Raw genomic sequence first — 27,928 nt, forward strand, 5'->3', positions numbered from 1 at the left:
TTTAAACATTTAAGGGTATCTGCCTTCATGAGCACAAGCCAAAGCTACCTAAGCAACACCCAAGTCTTGAACAGCCTTTATCCTGTCCAAATACTAAACCAACATGCCCGTTACTGTGTGCTACGAAGTAAAAACCCAGTATGTTAAAAAGAGACTCTCTAAAGGGATATAATGAATTACCAAAACTGGCACAGCTTGCATGCGCTACCCAGCCATAGCCCTCAGATGAAATCAAAGGGGTTGAAGATCTCCTCTTTTACACAACTCTCCGCAAAACACCTTTATCTCATTAAAAGAAAGGTTAGACAAGGAATTAAAATTCTCAAGACTAAATGTGCAAAAAGATGTTTCCCCGAACACACGAAGAACGGACACCAGTTTCATGCTATGCCTGTAATCCCAGTATCAAGCTGTTTTTTGAAGTTAAAGCATCACATGTAACAGATAAGTATATATTTCTTTCTGATCAACTACCAGAAATCCTGGTTTAGTTTTCAGTCGTGCATATCTACATGCAGAAATGCTCTCAGCAGCTTCAGCCAAAAAGGAGAAGCTGAAGCTAACCATTTTCCCCATTTCTTTTTAAGATGAGCCTTGAATTCACAGGTACCTCTCTGGTCAAACAAATTTCACTCTCGAGGCTGACAACCAAGGAGCTTAGACAAGAGGATCTCCAGGGGTCCCTTCCAACTACTCCAAATTATTCTATGATATTCTACTGCAGCATGTCAGGAAATTGCAGGTGATACGGGAGGTCATCTGTCAAGTACAGAAACCAGTCCCCAGCGAAGGCCTAGAAATGAAACGGTGACTACGATTCAGTATTTTTAGCTAGAAACTAGACAGTTGCCACACTGACATAATGTGTTCTACGTAATCTTCCACCCTGCGCAGACTGACAAGCTATATATATATTCCAGAAGAGGTGCAGGCTGGAGAAATCTTACTTACCTGAGTTCATATTATTCTCCTCCGCTAACTTTATTCTGAACAACATTATTCTGTATCTATTTTTAGCACGTTCTCATGACTTGAACAGCAATAAAGAATCTGTCCCTGTATTGTAAAAAACGTGACGCTGCTGCCATTACCTCCTCGACCTTATCCAAAACCAGAGTTAGAACATTCAAGACATCAGCAGCCCACAATCAATCAGAGAAGCAATCCAGGTATGGAAGACTGGCCGGGAGGAGCTCATCACGCTGAGCCAACATTTCTTAAGGGCCGGCCAGAACGTTATCTCGCCCTGACCTCAATCACTGGTAAGAGCCTCTCACACAGCAGGGGCTGTAGCTACGTGGTCAGGAAGCTTAGACTTCACCTGGTTGGTCACTAGTTAGAAACGGTTCAGAGTTTGCACAGGCTGCTCAGCACGACTCCCACCAGTTCTCACAGGAGAGGTTTCACTCCAAATGGAGGAAAAAGAGCTAGTGCTGCTCCTGAGGTTAATAACGCTCCCCTTGTCTGTCTCTAATGTAGGGCTTTTCAGGGAAAATGCTTTGCAGAAGTAGTTATTCACTTTAAAAATTACACAGCCGTGGACACAGTAAATTGTGATTCAGAATCATTCAGTAATGCACAATTGGAAGAGAGCAGAGTTAAGTTCAGGGGTTTTGTTTGCTTCTGGCTTTTTTCCCCTAGAGATACCACACACTTGCATGAGCTCCTGAAAAAAATGCAGAATGTATTTTCCACTGCTCACGTAATGATTTAGGCTTTTATTTCAGAGTCTTCTAATGAAGAAAGATACATGCAATTAAGTTTGGAATCTTAATAAGTACTCAAGTTTTTATTGACACTCATGACAAATTCTTGTCTGGAGGAGGGAGAACTCAGGACACTGGGGTGTACTCTATCCAGTCAGAGTCCAAACCCAGAGTTGAGGGTGTAGTAACTTGTGTACGTGTGAATTTAGAGTTTACTTGCAAGAAACAGGGAGTAGGGGTAGAAATACAGGTTTACTGCTCAAAAGGTATCCTCAGAGATAGCTATGACACAGTGAATAATAAGGCAAATCAACAAATTCACATTGTCTCAGTGTTTCTGTCAAGTGCCCAGTGCACTGGGGTTGGAGGTGCACAAGCTCAGGAGACACAGGCTGGACCTTCCTCCGTTCCCTGAGGTACTAGAATGCCTCCAGCTCTGTGATCAGACTGAACTGTAAAGCGCTTTCTGGCCTTGCTTCATACACAAAGATTCCAGGACTGGTTGGTTGTACTCACTTTAACTACAGGCATCTAGAGAACTGTTCAGCACACTGAGACACTGCTTCATATTCCCCAAGGCCTTGCCCTGCACCTGAGTTACGAGGATAAAGGAGGTTACAGGGATCAGGAGCGAGGAAGGACAGAAGAAAATCTAACATACCCAACTCAAGATACAACCGGATACGCTACCACAGCTCACCACTCACGCTATAAAAGACGGTGCATTTCTTCCTGCACAGTTACTGCAATTTTGGATTTGTAACGGTAAAGACTGACAGCTAGGAAAGGTGGGGAGGGACTCTTTGTCAGGGGGGTAGGGATAGGATGAGGGGGAATGGTTTTAAACTGAAAGAGGGGAGATTTAGATTAGATACAAGGAAGAAATTCTTCATGATGAGACTGGTGAAACACTGGAGCAGGTTGCCCAGAGAGGTGGTAGATGCCTCCTCCCTGGAAAGGTTCACGGCCAGGCTGGACAGGGCTTTGGGCAACCTGGGCTAGCGGAAGGTGTCCCTGCCCATGGCAGGGGGGTGGAATTAGATGATCTTTAAGGTCTCTTCCAACCCAAACCATTCTGTGACTATTCTATGATTCATGGGTACTCATGCGCACAGATGCAAGCCAGAGCGTTTGTATCTTTATTACCTGTTAGTGACAGTAAGAGACATTGTCTAACCAACACTGCAAGGAAAAACATATCTGACGGGATTCATATGATGGCAAAATCAATGCTCTCAAAAGAAGATGGAGGAATATTAAACTTAGTTAAAATAACTTCAGTACAGAATACAGAGTTTGAAAACAAAAGGCAACAGTTTAGAGATGTTGTTACAGGAAGCAAGACAGAGGCATGGAGGGAGGCAGTGAGGACAGAAAGAAGTATGAATGGAAAGGGGGAAAAAAAAAAAAAAAGAAGGTAATTTGATTAAATTCATTTGGACATATTATAAGCTAACAAAAACAGAAATGAGGAAACTTAAAGTTGCTTACCAGAAAGCAGTCATTTAAAGTGTATTCTGAGAATCAAGCATCTAAGATAGAAAAAAAATGCAAACAAACCCCCAAAACGAAACGGAAGGGCAGATCCAAAATTATCAGAACGTCATAGAGCACACAGATCCAAACAGACAAGGAAAAAAGTGAAGCAGTTTCAAAAAAAATTGCTACTGATGTCAGCATTCCAAAAGCAACAACTGGATCAAGAAGCTGAAACTTCCTAAAACATCCAAAGGATTCAGAATACTTTGCTTCATAATCTCATGCTGCTGTATGACACATTTTTGTTCTCCCTTTCAGTCAAGATGAAAAAGAATGAGACACGGATGTAATTGAAGGTTTTTAAACTTCAAATGGATGCCTCAGAGTTTGTCATCCTTGGCAACAGCCTGGATATCAGAACTTTTATCCGTAAGCTCCATAAATGTGTTGCATCTAACCATGCAGGAGGTAATGGTAGCACTGCCCTGAGAGATGGTTTCCAGAACAAAGTCTGTGACTATGAAAATCATAAGACACAGTAGCACTAGGAATGATTTTACTGTCACTGTTTTACTAAGCTGTTAGAAGAGTTTATATCAAATTAATAATGATAACTTACAGAATGTTTTTTCTTAAAGAAATGTTATGGTATAGTTGTCCTAAAGAAGACTTTTCCATAAGATACACAAACATACAAAACAATAAAGAAGCACTTGAACAAATTGGGAAATCAAACAATAGGGTATTACTTGTTTTCATCCACAGGTTCAACAGATGCTTTTTCTTTTGAGTTGTTAGCACTTACCAGAACATCGCTTTTTCCAGGATTTGAAGTGTTCTATTACGATTTCCTCCAATTTCCTTAATTTTGGATGGCTATAGATAAATTCCTTTTTATTTTCTAACGCTGAAAATGAAATAAAGCAATTTAAAGATGTAATTTTAAAGATGTAAGTAAACTTGCAACACATATGAGGGTTTAGAGAAATTAATTTCCTCCCGTTATAATTCCCTGAGTCAGACACACAAATTCCTGACGCTAGTTCTAATTGCAGTCACCTAAACAAATTAGGAAGCTACTTACAGAAGCACATTTGTTAAACTCAGTTCTTGAGAAAGCGCTGTTACTTTTGTTACGGTCACACTCTAAAAGATATACAGTCAAACAGTAATATTTTAACCTTTCGTTTTAAATTAATTAAAAACTTCAAACATAGAAAACTTGTTTGAAGGTTGCTAAAACCACTGAGAGCAGATAGATAGGTAGTTAGATAAGAGCCTGGGGAAAACAATTTGGAATAAAGAATACTAGCTGAGTGTATCATAACGAGTAGCTTCCCACATCTACAAACTATGTAGAGGTGTCTACTGTTTCATTTAAACAGAAAGTAAATTTTCTATGCCTAAAAGGGAAATACTGACCTGTTTTACTCTTGTAAACATTCCCATTCACTGAAGCCAGAGATGTGTCTGAAAACATGTCTCTAAGCTGCTGATACAGCTTCATGAAGTCCTCGTTACGACCAAGTTCATTCTTCGTACGGATTAACCCTTTGTAAAAAGTTGAAATACCTTAGTATTAATCTCCAGAGCGAATATAATTTTTGCTATCCAAAACACAAGCTTTCTCAGAAGTAGCAAGCTCCTTCCAAGAGCTGAAAGAACTTTCAAGAGCTAAAAGCTTTAGAAAATGTAATAAACATTGTTTGGCATCAATATTTCTTCAGGGAAGGTGCCGTTACAGAATTTAAACATGAAAAACATATCTATAGACAGAAGTCTGGTCCTGCGAGTAAACTAAAAAGTTTTATGTCACCCTTTTAGCACTAGAAAAGCCATCCAATACAGAAATGATGAGGGTGGTGAGGCCCTGGCACAGGTTGCCCAGAGAAGCTGTGGCTGCCCCCTCCCTGGAAGGGTTCAAGGCCAGGTTGGACGGGGCTTTGGGCAACCTGGGCTAGTGGAAGGTGTCTCTGCCCAGGGCAGGGGGGTGGGACTGGATGGGCTTTAAGGTCCCTTCCAACCCAAACCAGCCTGTGATTCTGTGATTCTATGAAATGCTGCTGAAAAAGAGAAGGGAACTTAAAACTAAAAGCTAAAATTAAGCAGTTTCATCAATGACTTCATGCCAATGTTGAAAAGAATTTTGTTCTGTTCAAACCAGAACCCAAACTCACCAGAGCACTGGTAGAGCAGACCTATTTATTGGAACTATTTCCCACCAGTATTCTTTCAGTAGCAGACAGGAATTTAAGGAATCTGAGAAACTAGGAAATACATGAAATGCTCTCCAGTGCCAAGGTCTAACAGCAGCACTACACCATCAGAAATGTAAAAATCTGCCCATATGAAAGTCATAAATTGTAAAAATGTCAAAAGCATAAAATTCTTAGCACATGCATACTATAAAAATATATCCTATAGATATTCTATAATATGAAATAAGCACTGCACGCTTTTGGTTCAGAGGCAGGACAAAGCAGTGTCTTTTAACGAAGCAGCGCTGTAGGCGAAGTAGCTTCTATAAATTACTGCACAGTTACAGAGTGAACTGTAAACCAAAATGAAGCCAGAAACCTGAGAGCCACACTGTGGGGTGCTCTGGATGGCTGGAACCTTCCCCTCCCACATTCAGTGTTTTAAAAAAAAAAAAAACCTTGCAGTTGGACTGACATTGCCATGTTGAACTTTGTCCCCTCAAAAAAAGATGTCAGTACCAAATCAGATCTTGAAGGTAGCAATGACAACCCAACAGGTCTAAAAATGACCGTGGAGAGTTGGAAAAGACTCACAATAGTCAGTGATAGAATTAGGAAAATAAACTGAGGCCAGAACAGAAAATATTGTTGCGTCATTGTATGAATTCGTGCTGTATCTGCATCTGGAGTAGCATGCACAGTTCTTAACGTCTCATTTCAGAAAATGAGAAGAGGTGCAGAGAAGGACAGTAACAACTTTATATTTTGCTTAGTGAGCATGGAAGATGTCACACAAATGGGACAGAAATTCTCATGTGATGTGTCTAAATCTGTAATCTTCTGGCAAAGATGCTTGAAATTCATGCATACAGGAGTTCTGCTATAGGGGAGGAATTGCTTTACAAGACCAAACGGTTTCTCAGTTTAAATTGTCTATTGGTTATTCTCTGTCTCTCCAGAGATATAGCTGCCACTTACTCTGAGTTCTGTTTGTGCTTTATTTTTTTCAGAACTGCTGCCATATAAACACCTTTGCTTTCCCAAATACACACTATCTTTAACACTGTGCTAACATACTTCCAGTAGGGACGAAAGGGAACAAAATACCGATTATATCTGCAAGCTACCCATTATATAAGGTGTTTTGTGCAAAACCAGCCAAACAGATGATGTAAATTAAATGAGAAGGAGTGGAGACAAAAGGAAGGATGTTTCTGAAGACACATCACCTTTTGATCCATCCATAATTCCACAAAGGTAGATAAATAATGACCGTACTCCCATTTGCAGCAGCAGCTCATAACCATGATATAAACTGATAGAAAGTGCAAAATCTCCTTCAATTATGCCTTGATGTATTCCCTGTGGAAACAAAACAGCCATCATTACATTAGGAAGTCGATAAGCAGCAGGAATCATGCTGCAATTCTTCTGACAAAAACAAGATTGACATCTGAGAAACAGAGCCAAAGCACAAACTAATGCACAGCGAGTAGCCCGCCCGTCAAAACCTTCAGGAAACAGGTTACACAGTTCCCAATGATCAATGAAGGCAATCTTTTTCCACCTCCGAAACCACCTCCAAAATACCTGTATTGTCTTCCCAGATTAGCTCATTACTTTCGACGCAGCAACACTCAAAACCTGACAGCTGAACCATCCATCACTATTTGGCAAAACAGGAGATTTCTGGCATGTCTACCCAGGCTACAAAATCTAAGTCTGGGAAGCTGGCTTGCCTCCTGTGAAGTGTATTTCCCAATGTACTTTTTAAGGTACACCGCTTTTTTTTTTTTTTTTTTTCTTGGTAATATTCTTTTCTAAGTTTGCAAAATGTGAACACTCCATGACAATTTACAGACAAATAGGAGCTGTAATGTCATTTTGAGGGGAAAGTGTAAACTTGGCAGTCAGTAATCACAATCTAAGTTCTCAAATTCAGTTTGGAAACAGAGTCATTCATCTTTTCCTTAACTTTCCCATATGAGCATCAAGAAACGTGGAACAAGTAGGCATATTTTATTCCAGGGCTAAAATCAGAATGTTACAAAGGAAACCTAACTTCAAATGTATCAGGAAACTTTGTACGCTACGGAGCATTACTATTCGTTCACTAATTTAATAACGTGAAATAAATAGACATTTACCGCATTTTGTGCAGAAGGGTTTTTTCTATACTGATCCCTTGCTAGAATTATCTGGTACTTCGTAAGGCTGGGAATATCCCGCCTTGCTAAAACTCCTATTTTAATCAGGCGTCCAGCAAATGTTTCTAGCACCTGCAAACAAAACACAGAAACATACAGAAGATATGAAGGTATGTGTATTTAGTCCTTAGAAGCAGTTTTATTTTTACAGATCTTACACAGCAGAACACAAGCAGCTCATTTATTTTATTGAAACATTGACTTTTTCAAAACACACAGTACTGATTTCTGAATAACTTGTTACTGTACCAGATGACAACCTGGTGCTCTGCCTCACTGTAAGGTTCTCCATTATCAGGGTGTTTCTAGGCTAATTTACACAATTTTTTCTAAGACCAGTAGAACGCATAAGGATTTGTGCCCTCCGTCCTACAGACAAACACCCTCCTGCCCCCAAGAGAACCCCGTATCCATCAAATGACTGAGAAGGGGAAACACACACCGTGCTTTTGTGATCGCATGAGTACTGACCGAGCAGGGAGGAAACGGAACGGGACGGGTAACCAGCTACCAAACTCACGCTGCAGCTGCCTCTCTTACTGCTAACCCTGACTTCAACGGCATTTCAGTCTCAGGAAAACCTGTATTCATCTCTGAGGAGTTTAAATTACCGCAGGTGGAGGACTAGCCATGGGGTCAGAGAGCTGTGTGTGGAAGGGATGGGGGTCGGAGAGGAACGAGTGCTTGCCAGATGGGCCCGGCACAGCCGCGTGCCCCATTTCCTTCGGAAGCCATGCCAAAAAAACATTTCTTTTTATACATCACATGTACCTGCTTTCCACATCGGTGAAACAAGGGAACTGACCTGCACTAATTCATCTTAATCCTGTTTTTCCTCTTTGTTTCTCAGCCTTAGGTGGTCAGGGTTTTTTTTTTTTTCATAGACTTAGTTTTGCATGAGCGCTAACTCTGTAATAATTGGAGTAATCAGATTTGGTTTACAAAAATTACTTACAATCTGTTGGCCCACTTGGCTAGTGGCACCAGAACCACCTTGGTGCACGGTAACAAGCTTCTCCAAAGGCAGTCCTGACTTTGGTTGACATATAGCCCCCGATAGCTGCTTACACACGCACAGTGTTTCCCAAGTTTTCTCGTGCCGAGGCAGCTACAGCACAACAAGTACCTAATCCCTTTTTTGCTGTTCTTTCAGCCCGCTGAAAACCAAGTCCAGCTGAACCAACAAAACCAGGTCTGACTTTCAGGCCGCAAACACCACTGATCTAAGTATGCCTTCAGCTTGGGAAGGCAAAATGCCCTAACAGAAGAAAGTCAGCTGTAAAAGTGCAATGCATGTTTGCACACTAAGTAATGACACTCTGTTTGTCCTCTTCACCCATTCAGTGTACACTGGGTTTTCAGAACCTGTTAGGAAGCACAAATATTATTAACAACCACACTCTACTTGTACCCTGTCAGTGCAGTGGCAGCTCAGTTTAACTTCTCTCTGCTTGATTATTTTTATAGCTTGGTATTCCTTTAGCTTCTTACTCCGTGGACAGTGCCTGTGTGGCACCATGTGCCAAATCCTGAGAAAAGGGGTGGGAATAATTGCCATCATCAACTACAGCAGCATTAAACCCCCAAAGAATCAAAAACACAATGAGAATTTCAGAGGGTGAAGGAAAACTTGTGAAAGCACCAGCCAAACTGGGGAAACAACGTGCTGGGGACTTTCCACACTGCCCACTGTGGGCCTGCGAACAGATAGCTGGAGTCAGCAGGGTAAGCTGATTAGAACAGATAAAGGCTGCTGAGAAATAATAGAAACGAAGCCCAAACTCTGAATGCTTTGGTGCAACTTCAGTTGCTCCTCTTCCCTCCTCCGGGCCTTCAGACCAGGGTAGCAGGTCTGGGGCAGCTTGTTGCTTTTGCTCAGAGGCAGCCAGCTGGGCTCCTCCGCTCCCGGCTGGAGGGCAGCGGGCGATGTCCACGGGAGCAGCTCCGCGGGCAGGAGGGTGCTGGGGAGCCCTGCCGGCTGCCTGTCTCCTGGGGGATCCGTGTCAGATCAGCTGCGCCCAAAAGCCCCCGGGCACCTCCGAGCCCCATCTTCAGGCTTCCCTGTACCTACAGGGAGCCCAGGTCATGGCCTGGCACAGCTCCCCAGGCTACCCAAAGCCCAGCCAAAAGACTCCTCCCTGAAACATGCTTTCTAATTAAGACTAAGGGATTAATTAGACCAAAGAAACCACTAACAACAAGCAAACACCAATTGCTAGGAATTTCTGGAGGAAAGAAAAAAAAAAAAAAAAAGACAGGAAATCAAATGATCATTTCTTAAAATACAATCAGAAACATTCACCAAACCACTCAGAAGTCTAAAAGCACAAGAAATTAATTCCTTGTATTTGGTTCAGTTAGGAGTTTAAAATTCAAAACTTTGTCTTTTAGCAGTTTGCTATTGTTATGTTGTTTTTAAGTCTAGCCTGTATCTGACAAAGGACGGAGATGGAACCATCTGTGCCAGCTTATAAAAAAAAGTATTTAAAAAAATAGAAATGTTGACCATGCAAGGAATATCTCAGTGCTGTTTATTTTAATGGGATACCACTGAAACAGCACTTTCCCTTCCCATCAAACCCTAAACAGTTGGACATGAGGACACTTGAAATGCTGAAGATCAAGCTTAAACTATGTCTCAGGAAGTGGAAATGGAGGCAACCTCTGAACACAAATATGTTTCTCTAGAAAATAAATTAATGTTTCCATTAAAAAGTAATGCCCATGAAAGTATAATATTTCAGCACTGGTTTATTATTTCCTATACTTGTTGCATAGCCTTTTTTAAAAAGGAATTTCCATTACATGTACTTTTATGTTTAATCCCTTGACCTAGTTTATAACATGTAAGAAAATTATATTGTCACTGTTTGCTCGATGTACACCCCTGTCTGATTTAATCATCTTCTGCAAAACAAACCAAGGAAGACTATTATGAAAGACAGCAGGATCCAGTCACCTGTAGCTTCAAAAGTAATAAGGAATGGTAAACATAACCTACTTAGAAGAGATACAGAAACAAAAACTACTCAGAGTTATTACATTTATCTTGCCTCCATACCTGTATTTTTAATTAAAAAGATAATACTTCTGGGAAGTCTTATCAATCTTTCCAAAACATTTAAGTGTTATGTTACCCATTTAAAAAACAGAACTGTAGAATTAGTTTAAATTAATTGCTTACTAGGACTGATGGCTTTTTCTAGATCAATAAATTTGAGTTCAAGAAATGGATGGATTTACTACCAATTTATAAAAGAGAACTGGTAAAGTTATCCCATACTGCACTGAACTTGCCAAGAACATAAAGGTTTTTGCTGAAAGAGGTGTCTCCCACAGCAAATCATACTGATTTTTCAAAGCTCGTACCCGAGATGAGCTTAGGACCTGCTTTTGGAGCTACAACATTAGCTAAGGGCTACCACGTGGAGTATAAGCAAAGAACTGTTACCGTTTCAGCTACACCTCACCAAAAACTGCTATTTATCTGTTTTCTCTTGGCACAGTAAAAGCTGTGCGGGAACACTGAGAGGCCCCACCGACACACTGGTCTGCCTTAACCAGGGCCCGCTCAAACCCAGGGTGGGGAAGTGACACAAGCAGCTCCACACTCTTGGTGTGGCCGTGCGCCACGTGGACATCACACTGCTCCTGCTCTCTGCTCCAGGTTGTCACATTTTCAACAAAGGGAGGGAAGGAAGACAAGAAAGGGAAAGGGAAGACTTCTTCCAGGCTCTGCCCCTGCCATCCCCAGCTGCAAAGCCAGCTCAGAAGGTGTATTTCTCACCAGTCTTCACAATAAAGTTGTGATCACATTGTGCTGGGGGAGAGCAAACCGACTCTGCAGGAAGGCATAAAACCATCCAAGGCCTTCTGCAGCTCTGGGGAGCTGGTCGAGGATCTAGAGCATTCACTGCTCTGTTGTAGTGCTGCGACTAGAAAGGTTTGGGTTTCTGCTGCCTGCAGAAGCGTCAGTGCAAGAGCCTAATAGTCCTCAAAGTGACTGCCAGGAGGAAGTCCCAGGAGCAAACCACATTTAGTCTCTGCCAACCCTAACTTCAGGTTGAGTGAGAGAGTCTTGGGACCCCACCGAAGAAGAAAGAGCCTGGGGTCGTGGAGCCCAGGGGCGGTCAGGGAGCCAGCCAGCCCCCCGAGAATGAGCTCGGCAGCTCACGGATATCCTTCACTCACCGTGGAGAAACTTCTCCAGCACAGGGTACATAAAGTTTATGTACAGAGTGAGAACAGTTTATGATAACATTTGATGAAGCCTCTCAATTCACAGTATAGTACATCAAAGAAGAGAAGGAGGACAATTATTAATAGAAACAAAAATGTGGTTTTACAACAGAGAAGGCACCTGAGAAAGGCATTTGGAGCTGTGACTAGCACTCGGTTTAGTTATTTTCCCTGTAAAACTTCAGAGTCACAACAAAGACAAACAAACTCTAAACAAAAGGGAGAAAAGTGCTATTTTATGTAAGCTTTCTACTGACATTTTGTTACCTTTCCAATAATGAAAATAAAGCAACAGGGACACAGCAGGGTACAGTGTTTTTAAGCTGCTCTTATAATTCTCCAAAACCAATACCGATCAACCTAGTAATGATCCTGGTGACTCTGAAAGTTTTGTTGCAAGTTTATATTAACTCATTCAGGCACTTCACAGTCTTCCCACCCTCCAGGGATCCGTTACGCACTGAACATCTTCCCTGGAAGCTGGTTTTCACCAAAAAGATACCATAGTTGGTCCTCTTCTAACATCTAGGTTTTCTCCTATTACAGTATTTTTCATTTCTTAAAAGTTACCGAAAAAAAAAAAAAAAGCCTACAGTTTTTACTTTTCAACTCATTTCACTGAGAAGTTTTTTACTCTTTTACTTAAGAATTTATAAGAAACAGGTGGCTTTTCTATATCAATCTGAATTTACCCTTACTGAACAGCATCACTTTGCCACAGGACAGAAAGAAGCATCCTACTGAGGATGTTTCATATCCTCAATTTGCAAGAATGAATATTTGTTTTCCTCTTATATTCAGACATGTAACCTGCCAGGAAAGCACCAAGAATACAGCACTACCAAAACTGTATTATCTCAAGAATGACCATTTATTAGCCAGCAGTCACACACAACGTTAAAAGTTGGGGGGAAAAAAAGCCAAATACAACAAAAATCAGCTTTGTTCACCTCCAGTAACAATCAGTTCCTCTATTATCTGAGCTGACAGCAGCGTCTAGACACAGACCTCTTCAGTACTCTGTCAGATGGAGCCCTCTGTACATAATTACTAAGCACATCACAAACTAAAACCAAATCAAATACACACGCAGTGATCTGTGCAGGTGGAGCTTTAAAATAGGATCTTAAACTCCTACCAGCCTTTCTCATAGGTACCCAGTCAATACTCAGTGGATTTTCTCACAAATGGAGAAATTTGGTTGTGATTTTAGACAATTTTTCTGTTGGGTTTTTTCTTCTCCGTCTCCAGCAACAATACTTAGCAATCCTCTAAACAGAAATCAGTTAATTTAAGCAAGTATTTATTCTTGTAATTAAGGCTTGAACAAAAGTGTTGGGACTGTTTTCTGTGAGAACATGTCAGAATTATTTCTGCAGGATAGGCAGAGGAAGAGCCTCTACACATTGCCTCAGACAGTCAGCTCTTCTCGAGCATAAGGGTTTCCTGGAAGAAATCTTCAAGCACCAGGATGCCCTCACTCAGTAGTAATAACCCAACTTCCAAAATTACGTGGAAAATTCCTTACCCTTAAAACTGCAGCCAGTGTTTGCACTGCACTAAAATGTAATTTAAGCCATGACCTGTGATGTGGATCGATTCCCACCGTGCCTTAGTTCAAAGTACCTACCTGCAGCAACGGAGCTGCCCCACAAAGAAAGTTCAACAGTACCTTTGCGAGGAAAAGCTGGGAACTGCCAAAAAAGACCGTCCACTGCAGGGCATTTTCAGTGAATCTTGCGATTCCCTGCACCAGGTAGTTGCCCATGAAACCAAAATCATCAGACAACCAAACGCTTAAACAAGCATCATCTCCAGTGTTTGTCAGGGATTTGCCTTCCCAGTAAGTTTCAGCTCAGAGAAGAGTGTGTGGTGCTGACACACTGCCCGCAGCGGAGGGGCCAAACACCCTCCCACACTTACCACAACCAGGGCCCTCCGCTTTTCCGCAAAAAGCCCCACGTGCTATGAAATCACCAGGAAAGACCCGCTCTCTCAGGACATGCCCACTGGCAGTTGTTCCTCCATTTGCAAATTCTCCAAGAAACAGCTGCCTTGGCTGGGCAGCTCTGGCTGACAGAGGAAACACTTTATAGGAACAGCAGGATTTCAGTCTGTAGGGTCAGAAGTACAGTCAGGACTGGAAGTCCCTGGCTTCTAAGGGAATTAATACTTCATTGCCACACCAAGATCAGCCCCTGGGGTAAGATAACCAAAGCTGAGCCCGGGACAAAGATACTGATCCGAAAAATGAAAAAAAGAGGAGAGGGAAGATTAAGCATCACATCACAGAGTCAACAGTTACATCCCCAACCTTTGGTCTCCTCCTGCAAGCATCTCAACAGTGTACAGGAGAGCGCTATTTTCCCCTCCTGTTATTCTAAAATTCTAAAAGCCCAGAGGTTCCCCTTTCTTGCCTGTGCGAAAAGGACCACAACGCTTAGTTCACATTAAAGTCAGAATGAAAGGCAACTGCAAATAGAACTGCATGCTCCATGCAGACCCCTGATTCAAATTCAGACCCTGCTTTAATTGTTATAGCCATCCCTGTAAGAGGTCTGCTCATCTACCTCTTTCTCATGGAGGCTTGACTCAGCAATGGCAAAATTACACAGCTGTCAACTTCCAAAGCTGGACTTTTGATGAGAAAATGACCCACAGGTTTTGCACTCCTAACTGGAGCCAGCTTGGGATGACCTCGCAGACGCTCCTGAATAAAATGAAAGATCCGACTTTCAAGCATGGTTTGAAAATATTAAAAGAAAGTCTCAGTAAAGAAGGACTAGCAGGACGTGAAGGGCAGCGGGGGAGAAAGATGTCGAAGAGAGCAGCTAGGAAAGAGAGAGTGAGTTAATACGGAAAAAGCCTGCGGAACACGAATTTCTCCAGGATCTATGCAGCTTGGATCCCGCACCACCGGCACCAGGACTGGCCCTGCCACCTCCCCGCCAGCCCTACCCCGGGGCGGGCAGAGGCGGGGGCCGCCCCCCCGCGCCCTCACACCCCTTCATAAGGCGGCGCGGCGGCGGCAGCGCACCCAGCCCGGCTCAGGCTCAGCCCGGCGCGATGGAGACGGGCGGGTGCCGGATGAGCGGCGCGGAGCCGAGCGCGCCGGCCATGATCACGCTGGAGGACCTGGACGGGCTGGCGGAGGAGAGCCCCGACTCGGCGTACCACAGCCAGGGCAGCAGCCTGGAGGAGGAGGCCGAGCGCATGGAGGACGAGGAGCAGGAGCGGCTGCTGAGCTACTGGCAGAGCGTGGGCAGGGGCCACCAGGTGGACGTGCCCCGGGGTAAGAGCCGCCCGCGAGCCTTTAGGCGGGGATTAGCCCGGCGGCGAGCCGGAGCTTTACCGGCCAGCGCCGCCACCCCCCCACCCCGCGCTGATGTCTGACCCTCAGCTGCGGGGTGTCGTTCTCCCCTCCCTCCCCTCCCCAACCCCGGCAGCTCCGCGGGCTTCCCCGCGGCTGGTGACAGGTTCCCCAGCGGGAAACCTGCAAACCTCCCCCAGAGAGCGCAGGGAACCCTGTCCTGGGAGTGGCCCCCCCACTGTCTCCCAGAGCCCCCCTCATGGCCCCCCCACCCACAGGGCAGCGCCGGGAAGGACGAGCCTGGCAACTCTAAGCCTGAGGTAAAGCTTTGCGCAGGGCTGCTCAGAGGTTTTCTAACTTAGAGAAGCGGCTGCAGTAGCAGTGGATTGACCTATTTATACTAAAAAGCACTGGGGTGAGTTTTCAGTCTTAAATTAAATATTAAATTGACCACCTGCAAAAGCGTTCTCAAGAATAGCTCCTGCACCTGCCCAAAAGCTCAGTCCTTTGAGAAAGATGGTTGAAGTGAAAGATGGCGCAGGGTAAACAAGTAAAAGGATCAACTCTGCCCTTTGACAGTGAGCCTCCAGGCTTATCTTATTAAGAAATTGGTTATTTTCAATTTTAAGAAAGACTGAAGAGTCTGAAAGGCTGTAACAAGGAAGATAACTCCCAGCAAGCAGCAGAGAGTAACTGCAACTTAGCTCCCTCAAACTCTAACTCATCTGCACTGCCCCGCCTAGAGAAGCACAGACTGATCTTTGGCATCTCTGCTGTCAGATAAATCACCTCTGAGAGGCCGGGAGGCAGCAAAGCCTTGAACAGACTGCACTAGACACTACCAAAGTGAAACGACTTATTTAAAGACCTTTTCTATACTCCAACACAGCAAAGAGGGTACAACCTCCCTTTCAAGCCGCACCTACAAGTCTCATCTTCTCTTTCTAATGCTTTAACAATGAAAATTAACGCCCTGTCAGGCAGTAGAAGGGCAAGGGGAGCCTGAGCAGAGGCCTCGGGCTTGCCTGAGTCTCGCTGCCCCCCCTACCTGCCCCCCCTTACTGTGGTTTGCGTCTGTCATCAGCACATCAATTCTGGGGGCGCGGGGGCACGAAGGAGCAGAGCGGGGCTCCTACTTAACATGCAAGGCATGAGCAGGTATGCCACATCGCTCTTTGAACAAGATTCCTTCCCACAGAATTACCTGGTATTCTGATACAAGGTGAAACAAGGCACTGAAATTGCTAAGATTTATTAAGTGGGTAACCAAGTCTAGGAAATATGTCCAAAGTAGTATTTTACCACATTTTAGTTACTGTATTATAAAAGGTTTACTTTATAAACCCTAAGCAAATGTTACAAGAATCTAAATAGTAGTTTTTTCTTTGGACACTGTCAAGGGCTGTACATCAGGAGCGGACTGCATCTCAACTAGAACAGCCCAAGAGTTTCCCAGGCTGGTTTCCCCTGTCCGTAGGGAGCAGGCGGCCCCTCCTGACTCAGGTGCCGCACCCAGGCGGCTGCTGTCACTGCAGCCACGATGTAGGAAAATACAAGACCTTTACTTGGCCGACAGAGCACTCAAGACCTCAACAACAGAATGAGGATTTCCTGTAGTCAAGTGGTAAAGTCTGAAAGATAGGAACACTACCCTCCCTCCCATCAAAAGTTCTGCATGCCACAAGCTTTGACACCTGTTTTATGGTGACAGTAATCCTTTCAAAAAGATGACTTACTCTGTAGTTTTTGTTTAGCACCTTTTAAGGTTAACAGGAGGACTATAAGCATTCTAAAAAAAAAATCTAAGATTTTGCTAGATGTGAACAACAGATAAACTGATATGCCAGCCATGTAATTATCACTGTTAAGAAGATCTTAATCCTATAGTCTGACTGAGCTATGCCAAACCTTGCAACAAAAAGGTAAATTAAAGGTGAAGAAAGGTATAATCTAACCTACTTGGCTTGAAAACTCCCATTTTATCTACTCCCAGTAGAAGCAGGAAACATGCTACAGCAGTACTTTTAAATTTCTCAATTCTAATTTCCATGTAAGAACATTCATTCCTAAGCAAGCTCAGGGAAGCTGCCATCCATCAAAACCATCTACTTGCTAAAGCACAAAGTTGTCTAGAGATACCCGGCGTACGAGCAGCACGCTCCGAGCTCACAGACCCCAGCTCCAGATCAGACTTTAGGTCCGAATCGCCAGTGGTTTCCCAGCAGTGCCAGTGTACCTCCCCCGCGGGGGTCACCTCCCGTGGCGGCAGCGAGGCCGCTGACAGCCCAACCTCTGTCACCGAAGGGCTGTGGAGCCCCTGCTGACACCAGCCCCAGGCCCGCAGACACCTCCCAGAGCTGCTGTCCCATCCCTCAGGCCCAGGGGCTTTTCAGCAGGAGAGTTCTGGCTGCCAGCACCACGCAGGCCATCTCCTCTACTCCTCTGTGTGCGTGAACGTTATTTAAGGGTGCAGCTGATGAGTACACCCCATTTCCGTGACACCACCAGCAGCTCCGGTCAGACATAAATTAAGACATGCAACAATTTCAATAATGTTCTGGACAAGTCTTGTCAAATGTGCCTTAGCTGTATAAATCCCCTTGTAAAGATTCGCCTCTTCCACAATACCTACCTATAATACCAACTGTAATCGCAATTTTGAAATGCAATTAAGCCAAGCCCTTACCTACCTCCCTATACTGCTACAACTCATCTTGCCCTGTCCTGTCACACCAGCATTTAGGTTTGTACGCTTGGACAGATGACATGTAAATCAAGCAACTCACTTGCTTTAGGGCAGTATCACCTTAAGCATTGTGCAGGTTAAAATATTTATAACCCAAATGTTATACTGTCATATGGGCATGGATTCACACACTGAAGACTAAAGCTCCTGAAAGGATTTTAATTAGTTGTAATCCCTATCCTGTGCATTAATATAGAAGGAAAAAAAGAAAAAAAACCCACATTCATCAACAAAGGAATTAAAAATAGAGTTAACTTTTCTAGTCATAAAACGTTTCCTGATTCTTGAATACTCTGTGGAAAATTCAGTGCTGAAGTCTAATCTACTTTTATTTTTCTCTCAGCCTCCAAAGACATTGACTTTACATGTCAGTTATTACTTACATTAAGTGTTTCCTAATGACATGTAAAAAAAAAAAAAATGTTTAAAATGAACTGAAGTCTAGCTTTCTGCCCTTTATTAAAAGGATCTTGACTATTCCAAATAGTCTTAAAGCTCAAACCCCTGCACTGGCTGCCAGGAGATGTAGGTTTGATTCCCAGCTCAGCTACAGATTTTCCAGGTAACCTAGGCCATGTGAATTCTCCTGCATCTTAATTCTCCTCTTCTCTGAGACATGGACAATACTCTCTTCCCCCATCATCCTGCCTTTTCCAGTTAAGATACTGAGGCACTTAAAACACCCAAGAGAAGGGCTCTTACTCCAGCTGAAACGTTAGTCCTCGTCACGCAGGTCTGATACATACCATGAGGTAGTATGGCAGAAATTCACATCCAGACTTTCAAACACTCTACATAAAATTTAAGTTTCTAATCCTCTACTAAAGTTCAGAAATGTCTGTATTACTTCAGCTTTGAAAGGCTGGGGACTAACTCTTTTGGAAGAGAGGCTTTCTGTTCCAAAGACTAACCTTATAGTCCGAGTTGCCAAGCCCGTCTGTTCGGGATCAACTTCTAAGCAGAAGTTATTTACGAACTGCAGTTCGAACTGGCATCAAAGGCAACCACGGTTGCAAATACACCTAATCCAACCTCATTTAAGTGACAGGAGCACAGAAGTACTAGAATATGTTAGTATTATATAGGCAGGTATAATATATTTGCTGCTTCTCTCTCTTTGAGCTCGGCTGGGAGGTGTAACGATTAATACCGACTGGATGATTGCTGCTGTCACTGCGTCTAGAAACAGAGGATAGGTTTGCATTTAATTTCTTACCAAATGTGAGAATCATTCGAGAAGTCACAGCACATTTCAGTTCCAACTCGGTATCGGTAAGCGAGCATGTGGGTGCTTAGAGCTCTTCACCAGGAGTCAGCTCTTAACACTCTCCTTCACATAATGATCCGCCAGCACCATGTGCCAGCTCAGACCAGAAGCAATGACATGTTAGACCGTACTCCAAGCCCATCTTCTTCCAAAGGGCAAGACCACAGATAACGGCGAACACAAGCAGCATGCAAAGCACACGGTGTCCCTGTTAGGCAAAGAAGGTTGGCACATTCCATTTCATCTTTACAAATGCTTTGTGGTGACTATTTGAGAAGGCTGAACCACTCCACTTCCTGCTGTCAGGTGTAACGGACCTGACAAACAGAACAGTGAAACTTGCTTTGCTGTACTCCCGCCTTTATATAAGTTATTCAATTTTGCTAACATGTTAATATTCACTCTCAACAGTCTTCTGCCCCTTCCAAACAGGAATAAAACCTTTCATCTAATGTACTTGTATCTAATCTGACAGCACGTATGTATAAAACTACTATGCAACAAAAAGCAAATCTGTTAACGCAAATCTATGTTCTAATTTCTTTGCGAAACAATCGCATGTCTTCTTAAGTTCTCCACTGAAAGATACATTGAGGAATTCATCTTATATTTCCTTACTTTAACAGGACACATTTCTCCTTCCTCATCTGTAGCTTCCACACTTCGATCCCCCTCCACACCCCACCGTCAGTTCCTCCCCTCCAGCCCCAGCACCTCAGGTTCCCACAGCCCCTTCAGTGCTTTGCCCTGCCCCAGCCAGCCGGCAGCACCCCGGGGTCGGCAGTGCCACTGCTGTACCACGGCGTGAAGAGCAGCTTCACGGCACCCTGCTGGGGCTCTCGCAGGGAACCACCGCGGTAGCTGGGCACCAGCGGCTGCCGGTCGAGCCAGGACACTCGGCCAACAGCCCGGCTGCACCATAGCTCCCAGAGACAACACGGGCTGCACGCGCCCGCCGTGTATCCTGGCCAGCCACAGCACTGAAACAGGCCTAACAGCAAACACTGGACTTAAATACCGGACATAAAACATCTTCTGGAAGTGACAGGAGCTCCCACAGTAGTAGTGAACCTGCAAACGAGAGCAGCCAGCTCGGCTCACGTCTTCATGTGGATACACGTTAATCCAGCACCGAAGGAGTCGCTGGAATTGGCAGCATCATCTGGGCAGGGACGGAAAACGGCACCGCCAAAAGCTCCCTGTGGGTGCTTGTTTAACAGCAACATGTGAGGGGTGGGAGGGTGAAATGTGCTCCTGAGGGTACAGAAGTCAGGTCACCTTTATATAACTACTGAAGAGCAAACTAGCAACGAAGTCCCCTGAAGTTTAACTAAGAACTGAAACACATTGCATTCTTCTTTCCACAGCCTCTGTCTAAAATTGCACACGTGTTATTTTGTTGCAGACATGGCAGAGCCAATTCAGCAGCTGACCAGAAACAACAATCCCCAGGAGAGACAGACCATCCCATTTACTCTGATCCAGCGCAAAGAAAAGGTACAACCTCCCCTGGTTGAGGCTGTAACAGTGTTTTCAGTATTCCTACCCAGCTTCCAAAACCACCTTTCTTCATAAAATTATTTTAGCCATTTGGGATTTTTAACATCGTAAGTGCAAAGCATTGTAACTGGATAACTACATTTCATTTTTAACTTATCACCATTTTTACATGTGTGAGTTTTTTTTAAGGTAGAAACTAGCAGGAATGTCAGAAAACAGACAGGAATTAGAGTCTTTGTGACATTTTATAATTACTTTAACAAAAAACCCTCATATTTTGACATTGGAAATAAAATGCCTATTTTTTTCATTTAAATCAACGCATTTGCTTCTTTACACAATCATGTTAACAAAACCTTAGCAAAGATTACCCAAAAGATTAATACATGAATTTAAAACCAAACATGTACTTTTGTATCATGGATCATTATCAAACAAAGCAGCAATTTGCAAACCCATCTTATCAAAACCATCTCATCCTCTAATGAAAAATCGAAACTGATGTCCAGCAAGTTGTTTACAGCTCAGGAAATGTGGAAACAAGTGCCTAACCTTAAATATATGACAAAGCAAGGAAACGTTTACTAACCATATATGAAGATTTCTTGTCACATGTCATTTAAATAGATCTATATAACCCAAATTTATAAATATCGCAGTTTGATGGAGTGTATTTCATCTGAATAGTTTGGGACTCCTGACTACTTGTGTTGTAATTAAATGCTCGAAAGCAATTTCTCAGTACTACTGTAATAACTACAGATAAAAATAAGGTTATCCAGTGTTAACTGCAACTAAATGTTTAATACTGCAAGTCCAAAAGATGGCAGTTCCTGATTTTAAAGGAGAACTACCTGGAAGGCTGCTGAAGTAAATTTTGGTCCAAGATCAGCAGCATATCCCTTCTGGATTTCCAGGAGGAAGGACTGAAATTCACATGTTCCTTTCAAGATCATCTCACTGACAGATGACAAAAGATGCAGTTATTCTTGTACTCCAGTAAGATGCAGACACTGCACAGGGTCTGGATATCTACTTATTATATACCAGCTCAGACCTTGGAATGCAGCACAGGTGAACTAAGTATTAAACAGAATGTGCTTAAGGTAAAGCTGACACCAAGACTTAAAACCATCCCTCATGCTTGCTGTTCTCCTGGTCGTACACCTAGGGAAACTGGTTTCTTGATGCTCTAAGTAAAGCACTGAAATATGGTTTGGCTTTTGTTTGTTTGCTCAGGTATTTTAGGTGATTAAGTTAAAATATAAAATTTTGATCTTACTGTGTTTGCAGCTTGGAGATCTGCTTTACGAAAAACGTCAGTATGGAAAAGCCAAGTGGGCTTGTATAAAAATGAAAGAAAAACAGTATGAACAGAGCATATGCCTTGGATTCATGAAGCTTATGAGGTACATTTGTGAGCAGAATTCCTCAGGTAATTGGTACCACAATTCTACATTAAAGTTAAAACATTGTATTTCCGCAGTAGCTCCTCCCACCTGGGGAGATACTTAGATCAGCTGTTTCCAAATGCTCCACCCTGTCTATAGGGACATTTTCCTGTAATCCAGCCTCTCCAGCAGAGTCCAAACCAAAATGCTGCTCCCTCTGCATGCACACTTGAAGAGAACCTCTGCGGGAAGCCACCGCTGTCTCCAGGGCATTGTGACCACCACAACTGCCTGGGAATTGGCACTGGCTATTTTTATAGCTATAAATGAGGCTTTTGCTACAGAATTTGAGTGGTTTAGTTTTCACAGCAGTACTGAAAAATTTGTGTGGTGGAAGCATATTTTCTAGAAAGATAATCCAGTTTTAACTCAAGTATTTTAAAGCAAGGGCAAGTCCACCGTGTCCTTGATAGCTTTGCCTGCATGAAAAATATGCACCTAGTTTCCAATCCAATTTAATCCAGTTTCAACTTCTGGCCACCTGCTCTCATTTTTTTTCATTCTCCAGTTGATTAAAAAGTATTGCAGTGCCCAGTGTTTTGTTCTGTAATAATACATGCGTTGTAATCAAGTCAACCCTTAATTTTCTTTCCAAGAGACAGAAAACACTGTTCACAAAAGCTTTTCCTTAATCAGGTATTTTCCCTGCTCTCCCCATTCTTTTAGCACTTTAACACGGTTTAAACGTAATTTTGGCTCCAGAACAGTGCTGTTTTGTTTTTGAACTGTGTACAGAAGCAAAGTTCCCCCTCCCAGTCATCGCTGCTACCTGCACAGTCAAAATCACAACCTTTTCCTATAGCCCTGCCAAAACACAGCAGCATGTTTGATAACAGCAAGTCCTAAATGAATTCACAGTGCAGCCCCCTTGTCTTGCCTGATTGTTCGCTTGCAAACATTTAAACGTGACACAAGGTCGGTTTACAAGATAAACACTTCCCTCTTAAGAGGGGGAAAGAAGTTAAGACAAACTCCTTGCCCTACATGAAGATGGGAGAGCTCATCAAACACCACACTGTAGACATACATGCACACATATTTGCACGTGTAGGTTTTAGAGATACATACACACACAAACTACAAGGGATAATAAAATGCTACTTCCACTCGGAGTACACAACTCCATTTTCTAAAGCATCCTACTGAATTCCTTTTAGTAGTGAAACTCTTTCTGCTCTGGCAGTCTTTTTATATTACTCAGAAATTCTTCAGTCACTTTATATGAGTTCAGAAGTCAAGCACGGTATGCAGACCTCCTCTGGTACGTTCTAAAAGTCACGCGTGTCTCCCTTCTCAGGACTGTACTTGGGGATAACAATCCCCATCGTGACCATAGTCCATACAAACGAGTCTCAGTCGGAGATGACGCCGTCAGTGACAGTAGCGTACTACCTGCCCGAAGTGCTGCAGGACGAGCCGCCCCATCCTTTTGACTCCGACATAATCATTGAAGAGTGGCCTTCTACTATTGTTTATAGCAGGTAAGAAACATTTTAATTTTGTTCTAGTAAAAATGGTAAAAAGAGGCAGTTTTCAATTTGGGCATGTTACACCTTCTAAATCAAGTTCTAAAAGCTGACAAACAGTAAAACTTGATTTTCAGTAAATGTTAAAGCAGCCTGCTTTAGGAAACTGGGGTATTCAGGAAATAATGGTTACCAATGTACTTGGTAAAATGATGCATCTGTAAATGTGACATACAAGCATTTCAAAACACAGATTAAGGTGTAGCCGGGAACAAAGCATCTGACATAACACTGCAAATTCTAAGAAAAACCTGTTATCTGTTTGAGATCAATCACCGTCAGGTCGTATCATTTGTGAAACTTGACTAAATAATTTAGAAGGAAGCATTTCTAGACTCTGGAAAAAAACCCATGGATTTTAAAAAGAACTTGATACGAAGTTGACTGTTACAGGAGCTTCAGAGGAATCACCAATGAAGACTCTATAATGAGAGAAATAAACCTGTTGGCGGAAATCCTGGAGAGTCCCGAGTTGTGTTTGCAGGATACGTTCATCATCGCGGGATATACGAATCCAGCTGCTGCCAACCGACACAACGAGATATGGTTCCTTCAGAGGCCATAGCCTCCCACCTCTGACGCCATCCCTCACTGGGATCATTCTGATTTGCTGGCAGAATCTTACAGGTGAATCACGCGAGACTAGATTTCAAACCCTCAAAGATTTTAGAAATGTGGCTTTTAGCCAGTTTAGCAAGGCAATCACTCCAACGGAATAACCAGAGCTAACACTGGAAACATACAGTTTCCTATGTCAGCTTTTACAGTTTTTACACAGTTTTTATGGAGATTTTTAGCACTTTAAAAGTTAGTTCACCTTTTTTTACAAGATAAGGGAGACAGAGACCTCTCTCCTCGTCCGCTTCTTAGCGCCTCTAGACCGCTTGTGGCTTGGGACAGTCCTAGGGGAGATCCCGGAGCCCCCGCGCCGGCTGCTCTGGGCACCCAGTGCCGCAGCAGCCACCGGATGGTGGGACACCCCTTACAGCCACCTCACACACACAGGCTGCGCTTCACAAAAAAAATGTTCAGCTCTTAATGTCTGAAGAGAACTACCAGATTTAGACCACTAGGATTAAACCAGGGAGTAAGAGTCAGCCAGCGCTGACTGCTTTTAATGTCATCATCTGTGGAGCAGAGATTCTTAATGCTTACCTCAAAAAGCATCCAGCCAAAGTACTTTTAGCCTTGAGAAGAGACCAAGGCAGCAGAACAGTCCTAATGCTCATTAAAGTTTTGACAGCAAAGGTCACAGGTTACCTGACACACTCATAGTAACCCCATGACCATATCTGGCATTCCAAAATAGAAAGTGGTTATTTTTAACTCTTCAGTTTTCTGAACACTTTCTTCTTACAACTGTGCTGAATGTTAAAACACTGCAGCTGAAGCGAGTACTTTGTTCAGTACTTTTTACGCTCTTCTGGCAGTACCACATTATTAATGTTATAAATGATACAAATATTTCACAGAACCACAGGAAAAATTTCAGCTAGAAGTGACCTCTGGCAGTCACCTGGTCCAGGCTGCTCAGGGCCTCACACAGTTGCATTTTGAGCATCTCCAGGGATGAGGAGCCCGTAACCCCTCTGGGCCCTGTTCCGCTATCTGACCACCCTCACTGTGAGAATTTTCCTTCCTCATAGCTAACTTTCCATGTTGCAGCTTGTTTCTTTTACCCTTCATCTATATGGTAATTCTTCAAGCAGACAACTGCTAGTCTAGCACGCTGTGACTGAGCCCCAAGCTCCCCTAGCTCCGCACACCTCAGAAGGTCTGAAGGCAGCGTTCGCGCTCCGCTGTTTCCTACAGTTAAAGAGCACCTCCTGCACTTTAGAATCGGGGTAGCAAACAGTTCTGCTCCCAGAAATCCCTTCTTAACGTCTCCCCTTACAGATACGATAGTTGAGTTTAATACTTAACAGAAGTAAATGTCTTTTTACATAAAATGTCATGAAGTACATCACCGGCATTACTTACTGATTACAGGATTTAGGCTTTAAATAGAGCTTTTGTGTCACTCGGTTACAACGCAGCAAACGGCAGCCAGAGCCGGGGTCTGCTGGCTTACAGGAAATTGCCAAACAAGGTGTAGTCCTTCGGAACAGAGGTACAGGTCTCAGGAACTCCTGGTTCCACAAGGCTCTCTGCTGCCCAGAACTGACTTTATGCCTAATCTCAAACCTCTGGCTGAGCAGCAGGACCAGGGAGTGGTCCGCTGACCGTCCTTGATCAGGACCGAGGTGGCTTCTGGTGACCACTGCCCCCAGGGCTGCCTCAGGGAATGGCGAGGAGAAGGAGGAAAGGAAAAAGAAAAGAAAAAAAAAAGACAGAAAAGCCTTCGTTTTAACACAAACAAACTGACAGTCTTTGTGGGGAGATAAAAACCAAAAAAGCAGTCCTCACTCTCTTCTGAATGTCTGCTATCCCGGCTGTTCAGACACCCGGCCCTAGTCCAGCACAGAGATTTGTACTGCTACAAACTCACTGCACGCTAAACCGAGGCGGGGAAATCTCTGAAAAGACTCTGGGTTTGGGATCTTCTTATCCCAACCAGAAAGCAATCAAATCTGGCTTGCCAGGTGACAGCACAAATGCTTGTGCCAGTTGTGGCTACGACTCAGAACCGCTTTGATGTGCCACTTTAAATGCACATCAAAGTATTTCTTACTTAACAGAACGAGACGATGAAGGTACCTGTCATGTCTTTTATTCCTCTCAATTTGTTCAAGATATAGGATCATAGCTTGGGAGGGGCAAATAAAAAAAAACAGATTTCCCTTTCAATATGTTGAATTGTTTCCTGTTTGATTTTTATTTATTTTGCTTTTCTTTAACATTTCCTCAAACTGTTTGGCAATGCCAGCCAGTATTAAAGTGAAAGTTAACAAATTAATGGAAAACAATAAAAAGTTTTTAAAAACTGAGTTGAGCAGAGAGCCCAGGGAAGCATTAAATAACAGGGTTTTTTTTGCCCTCACCCCCCCCTCCCCAATTTTTTAAGAGCAAATAAAAACATGTTTCACGTTTGACAAGATTTTATGGCAAATTAAAGACGCTTCTGCAATTTGATTGCTTTTGCCAGTTATAGAAATTATTTTAATGCTTTGGCACAACGAATGTCAAACGTCTACTGGAAATAGTTAAATCCTCTCACCATAAAGTACCAGTTTGTACATATTTTAAACGTCTATTGCAAAAAGCATTTGCTGTATCTTATGTCTCTTTCCATAGGAAATCTTCACCTAAATACTTCTGTGACTCAGCTACTTGTGGGTATGTTATAGAAACATTCTTGTTGCTGAAATATAAAAATAAGGTATTTATCTGAATGTGCCGATATCCTAACCGCAGCAAAGCGTTCAGTGTTGTTTTATGTAAAGCTGTGAATTCCAGGATAGTATTTATTTGGACTTAGGTTAGACAGCTTCTGCAGCTGAGGACCAATTAATCTCACGTTTGAAGATACACTTTATGGCAGTGGAACACTGCACCAACTCATGTAACTGGCCCTCACAAGCACCGGCACAAAGAATTGTGTTTTCTCGCTGACACACAATAAAGTTTACTTAACAGGTACACCACCGAATGCCAAGGAAACATTACGATTACTGAATAACATCATCTGAGAGAGTTTGAAAACATCATGTCAAGCATGATTACTTGTTCCCAGAACAGGTGTTTTATTATCCACCCGTGGCTCTACTTTGGAAGCCATTAATGGATATTCATTTTTAATTTGAAGCTCTTAGATTTCCACTATTCAAAGGAGATAATAAAACAGAATTCACCCATATTTTCAGAAGATTAAATGATGTAGCCTTAACAGATAAATGTTGTCCTGCATACTGTGTATTTTTCAAACAAGCATTAGTGCCTAATAAGTTTATTCCAGCTATTGTGATACTCAGGGCCTTGCTTACTGTATGTATACAAATATAAATGTAATTTTTCTGGCATTGTTGTGTTGTGCTGTTTTACACTGTTCTTCATTTTCACTGATTTGTTGTCTTGTTTACTGTCACGGTGTGTCAAAATTAAAGATAATGATTTTATTGTGCAGAGTACACCAGGCTTTCATTTCTGTAGCATACAAGTCCTTTTGCTATCTTTCCTTTGAACAGGAACAGCAGAAGTCCCAAGCTGCTATTCTGATTTTACAAAAGCCATTTAAGCCCCAAATTTGAAATGGTCGCTCTAAGACCCCAAAAACTTAAATAACTTTCAAAAACCCATACATTCTTTGATATAAACATGCACATTTGGAGCTGTGTGTCTACATGCTGCGGCCAGCAGGTG

The 27,928-nt window shown here is 43.0% G+C and overlaps 2 protein-coding genes across 10 annotated transcripts in view; one reads left to right on the forward strand and one right to left on the reverse strand.

Moving 5' to 3' along the window:
• The window catches only part of FANCM (FA complementation group M), a 72,027-nt gene that overhangs the window by 38,374 nt on the left and 5,725 nt on the right, over positions 1–27,928 (reverse strand). For 6 of the 8 annotated variants that reach the window (XR_012622885.1, XR_012622886.1, XM_074821201.1 and 3 more), the window contains exons 5-8: positions 7,531–7,662; positions 6,613–6,745; positions 4,608–4,736; positions 3,991–4,092 (exon numbers count right to left, since the gene is read on the reverse strand). Coding sequence is in view for 6 of the 8 variants with exons in the window: in XM_074821201.1 (XP_074677302.1) it covers positions 3,991–4,092; positions 4,608–4,736; positions 6,613–6,745; positions 7,531–7,662 (496 nt within the window). In the remaining 2 variants the exon portion in view is untranslated. The remainder of the gene's footprint in view (positions 1–3,990; positions 4,093–4,607; positions 4,737–6,612; positions 6,746–7,530; positions 7,663–27,928) is intronic. The other 2 variants (XM_074821203.1, XM_074821205.1) reach the window with 2 other exon arrangements.
• Positions 14,882–27,684, forward strand: LOC141922107 (heme-binding protein 2-like). 2 transcript variants are annotated; one of them, XR_012622884.1, is made up of 6 exons: positions 14,882–15,121; positions 20,558–20,649; positions 21,946–22,087; positions 23,401–23,584; positions 24,023–24,256; positions 26,864–27,684. XR_012622884.1 is itself a non-coding variant. In XM_074821199.1 (5 exons), the coding sequence occupies exons 1-5, from the start codon at positions 14,896–14,898 to the stop codon at positions 24,192–24,194; spliced, it is 816 nt and encodes a 271-aa protein (XP_074677300.1). In that variant the 5' UTR covers positions 14,882–14,895; the 3' UTR covers positions 24,195–27,684. The 2 variants fall into 2 exon arrangements, 1 of the variants encoding a protein (XP_074677300.1); XM_074821199.1 differs by having other exon boundaries at positions 24,023–27,684.

The sequence above is a fragment of the Strix aluco genome, chromosome 4 (genome assembly GCF_031877795.1).
Source record: "Strix aluco isolate bStrAlu1 chromosome 4, bStrAlu1.hap1, whole genome shotgun sequence".
Classification (NCBI taxonomy): domain Eukaryota; kingdom Metazoa; phylum Chordata; class Aves; order Strigiformes; family Strigidae; genus Strix; species Strix aluco.

What these genes read in the sequence shown, in the direction of transcription:
- LOC141922107 (XM_074821199.1), top strand. Translation starts at nt 14,896, where the DNA reads ATGGAGACGGGCGGGTGCCGGATGAGCGGCGCGGAGCCGAGCGCGCCG. An exon ending in CCAGGTGGACGTGCCCCGGG is followed by an intron (nt 15,122 to 20,557) that starts GTAAGAGCCGCC and finishes ATTTTGTTGCAG; the next exon opens with ACATGGCAGAGCCAATTCAG. An exon ending in TTGTGAGCAGAATTCCTCAG is followed by an intron (nt 22,088 to 23,400) that starts GTAATTGGTACC and finishes CTCCCTTCTCAG; the next exon opens with GACTGTACTTGGGGATAACA.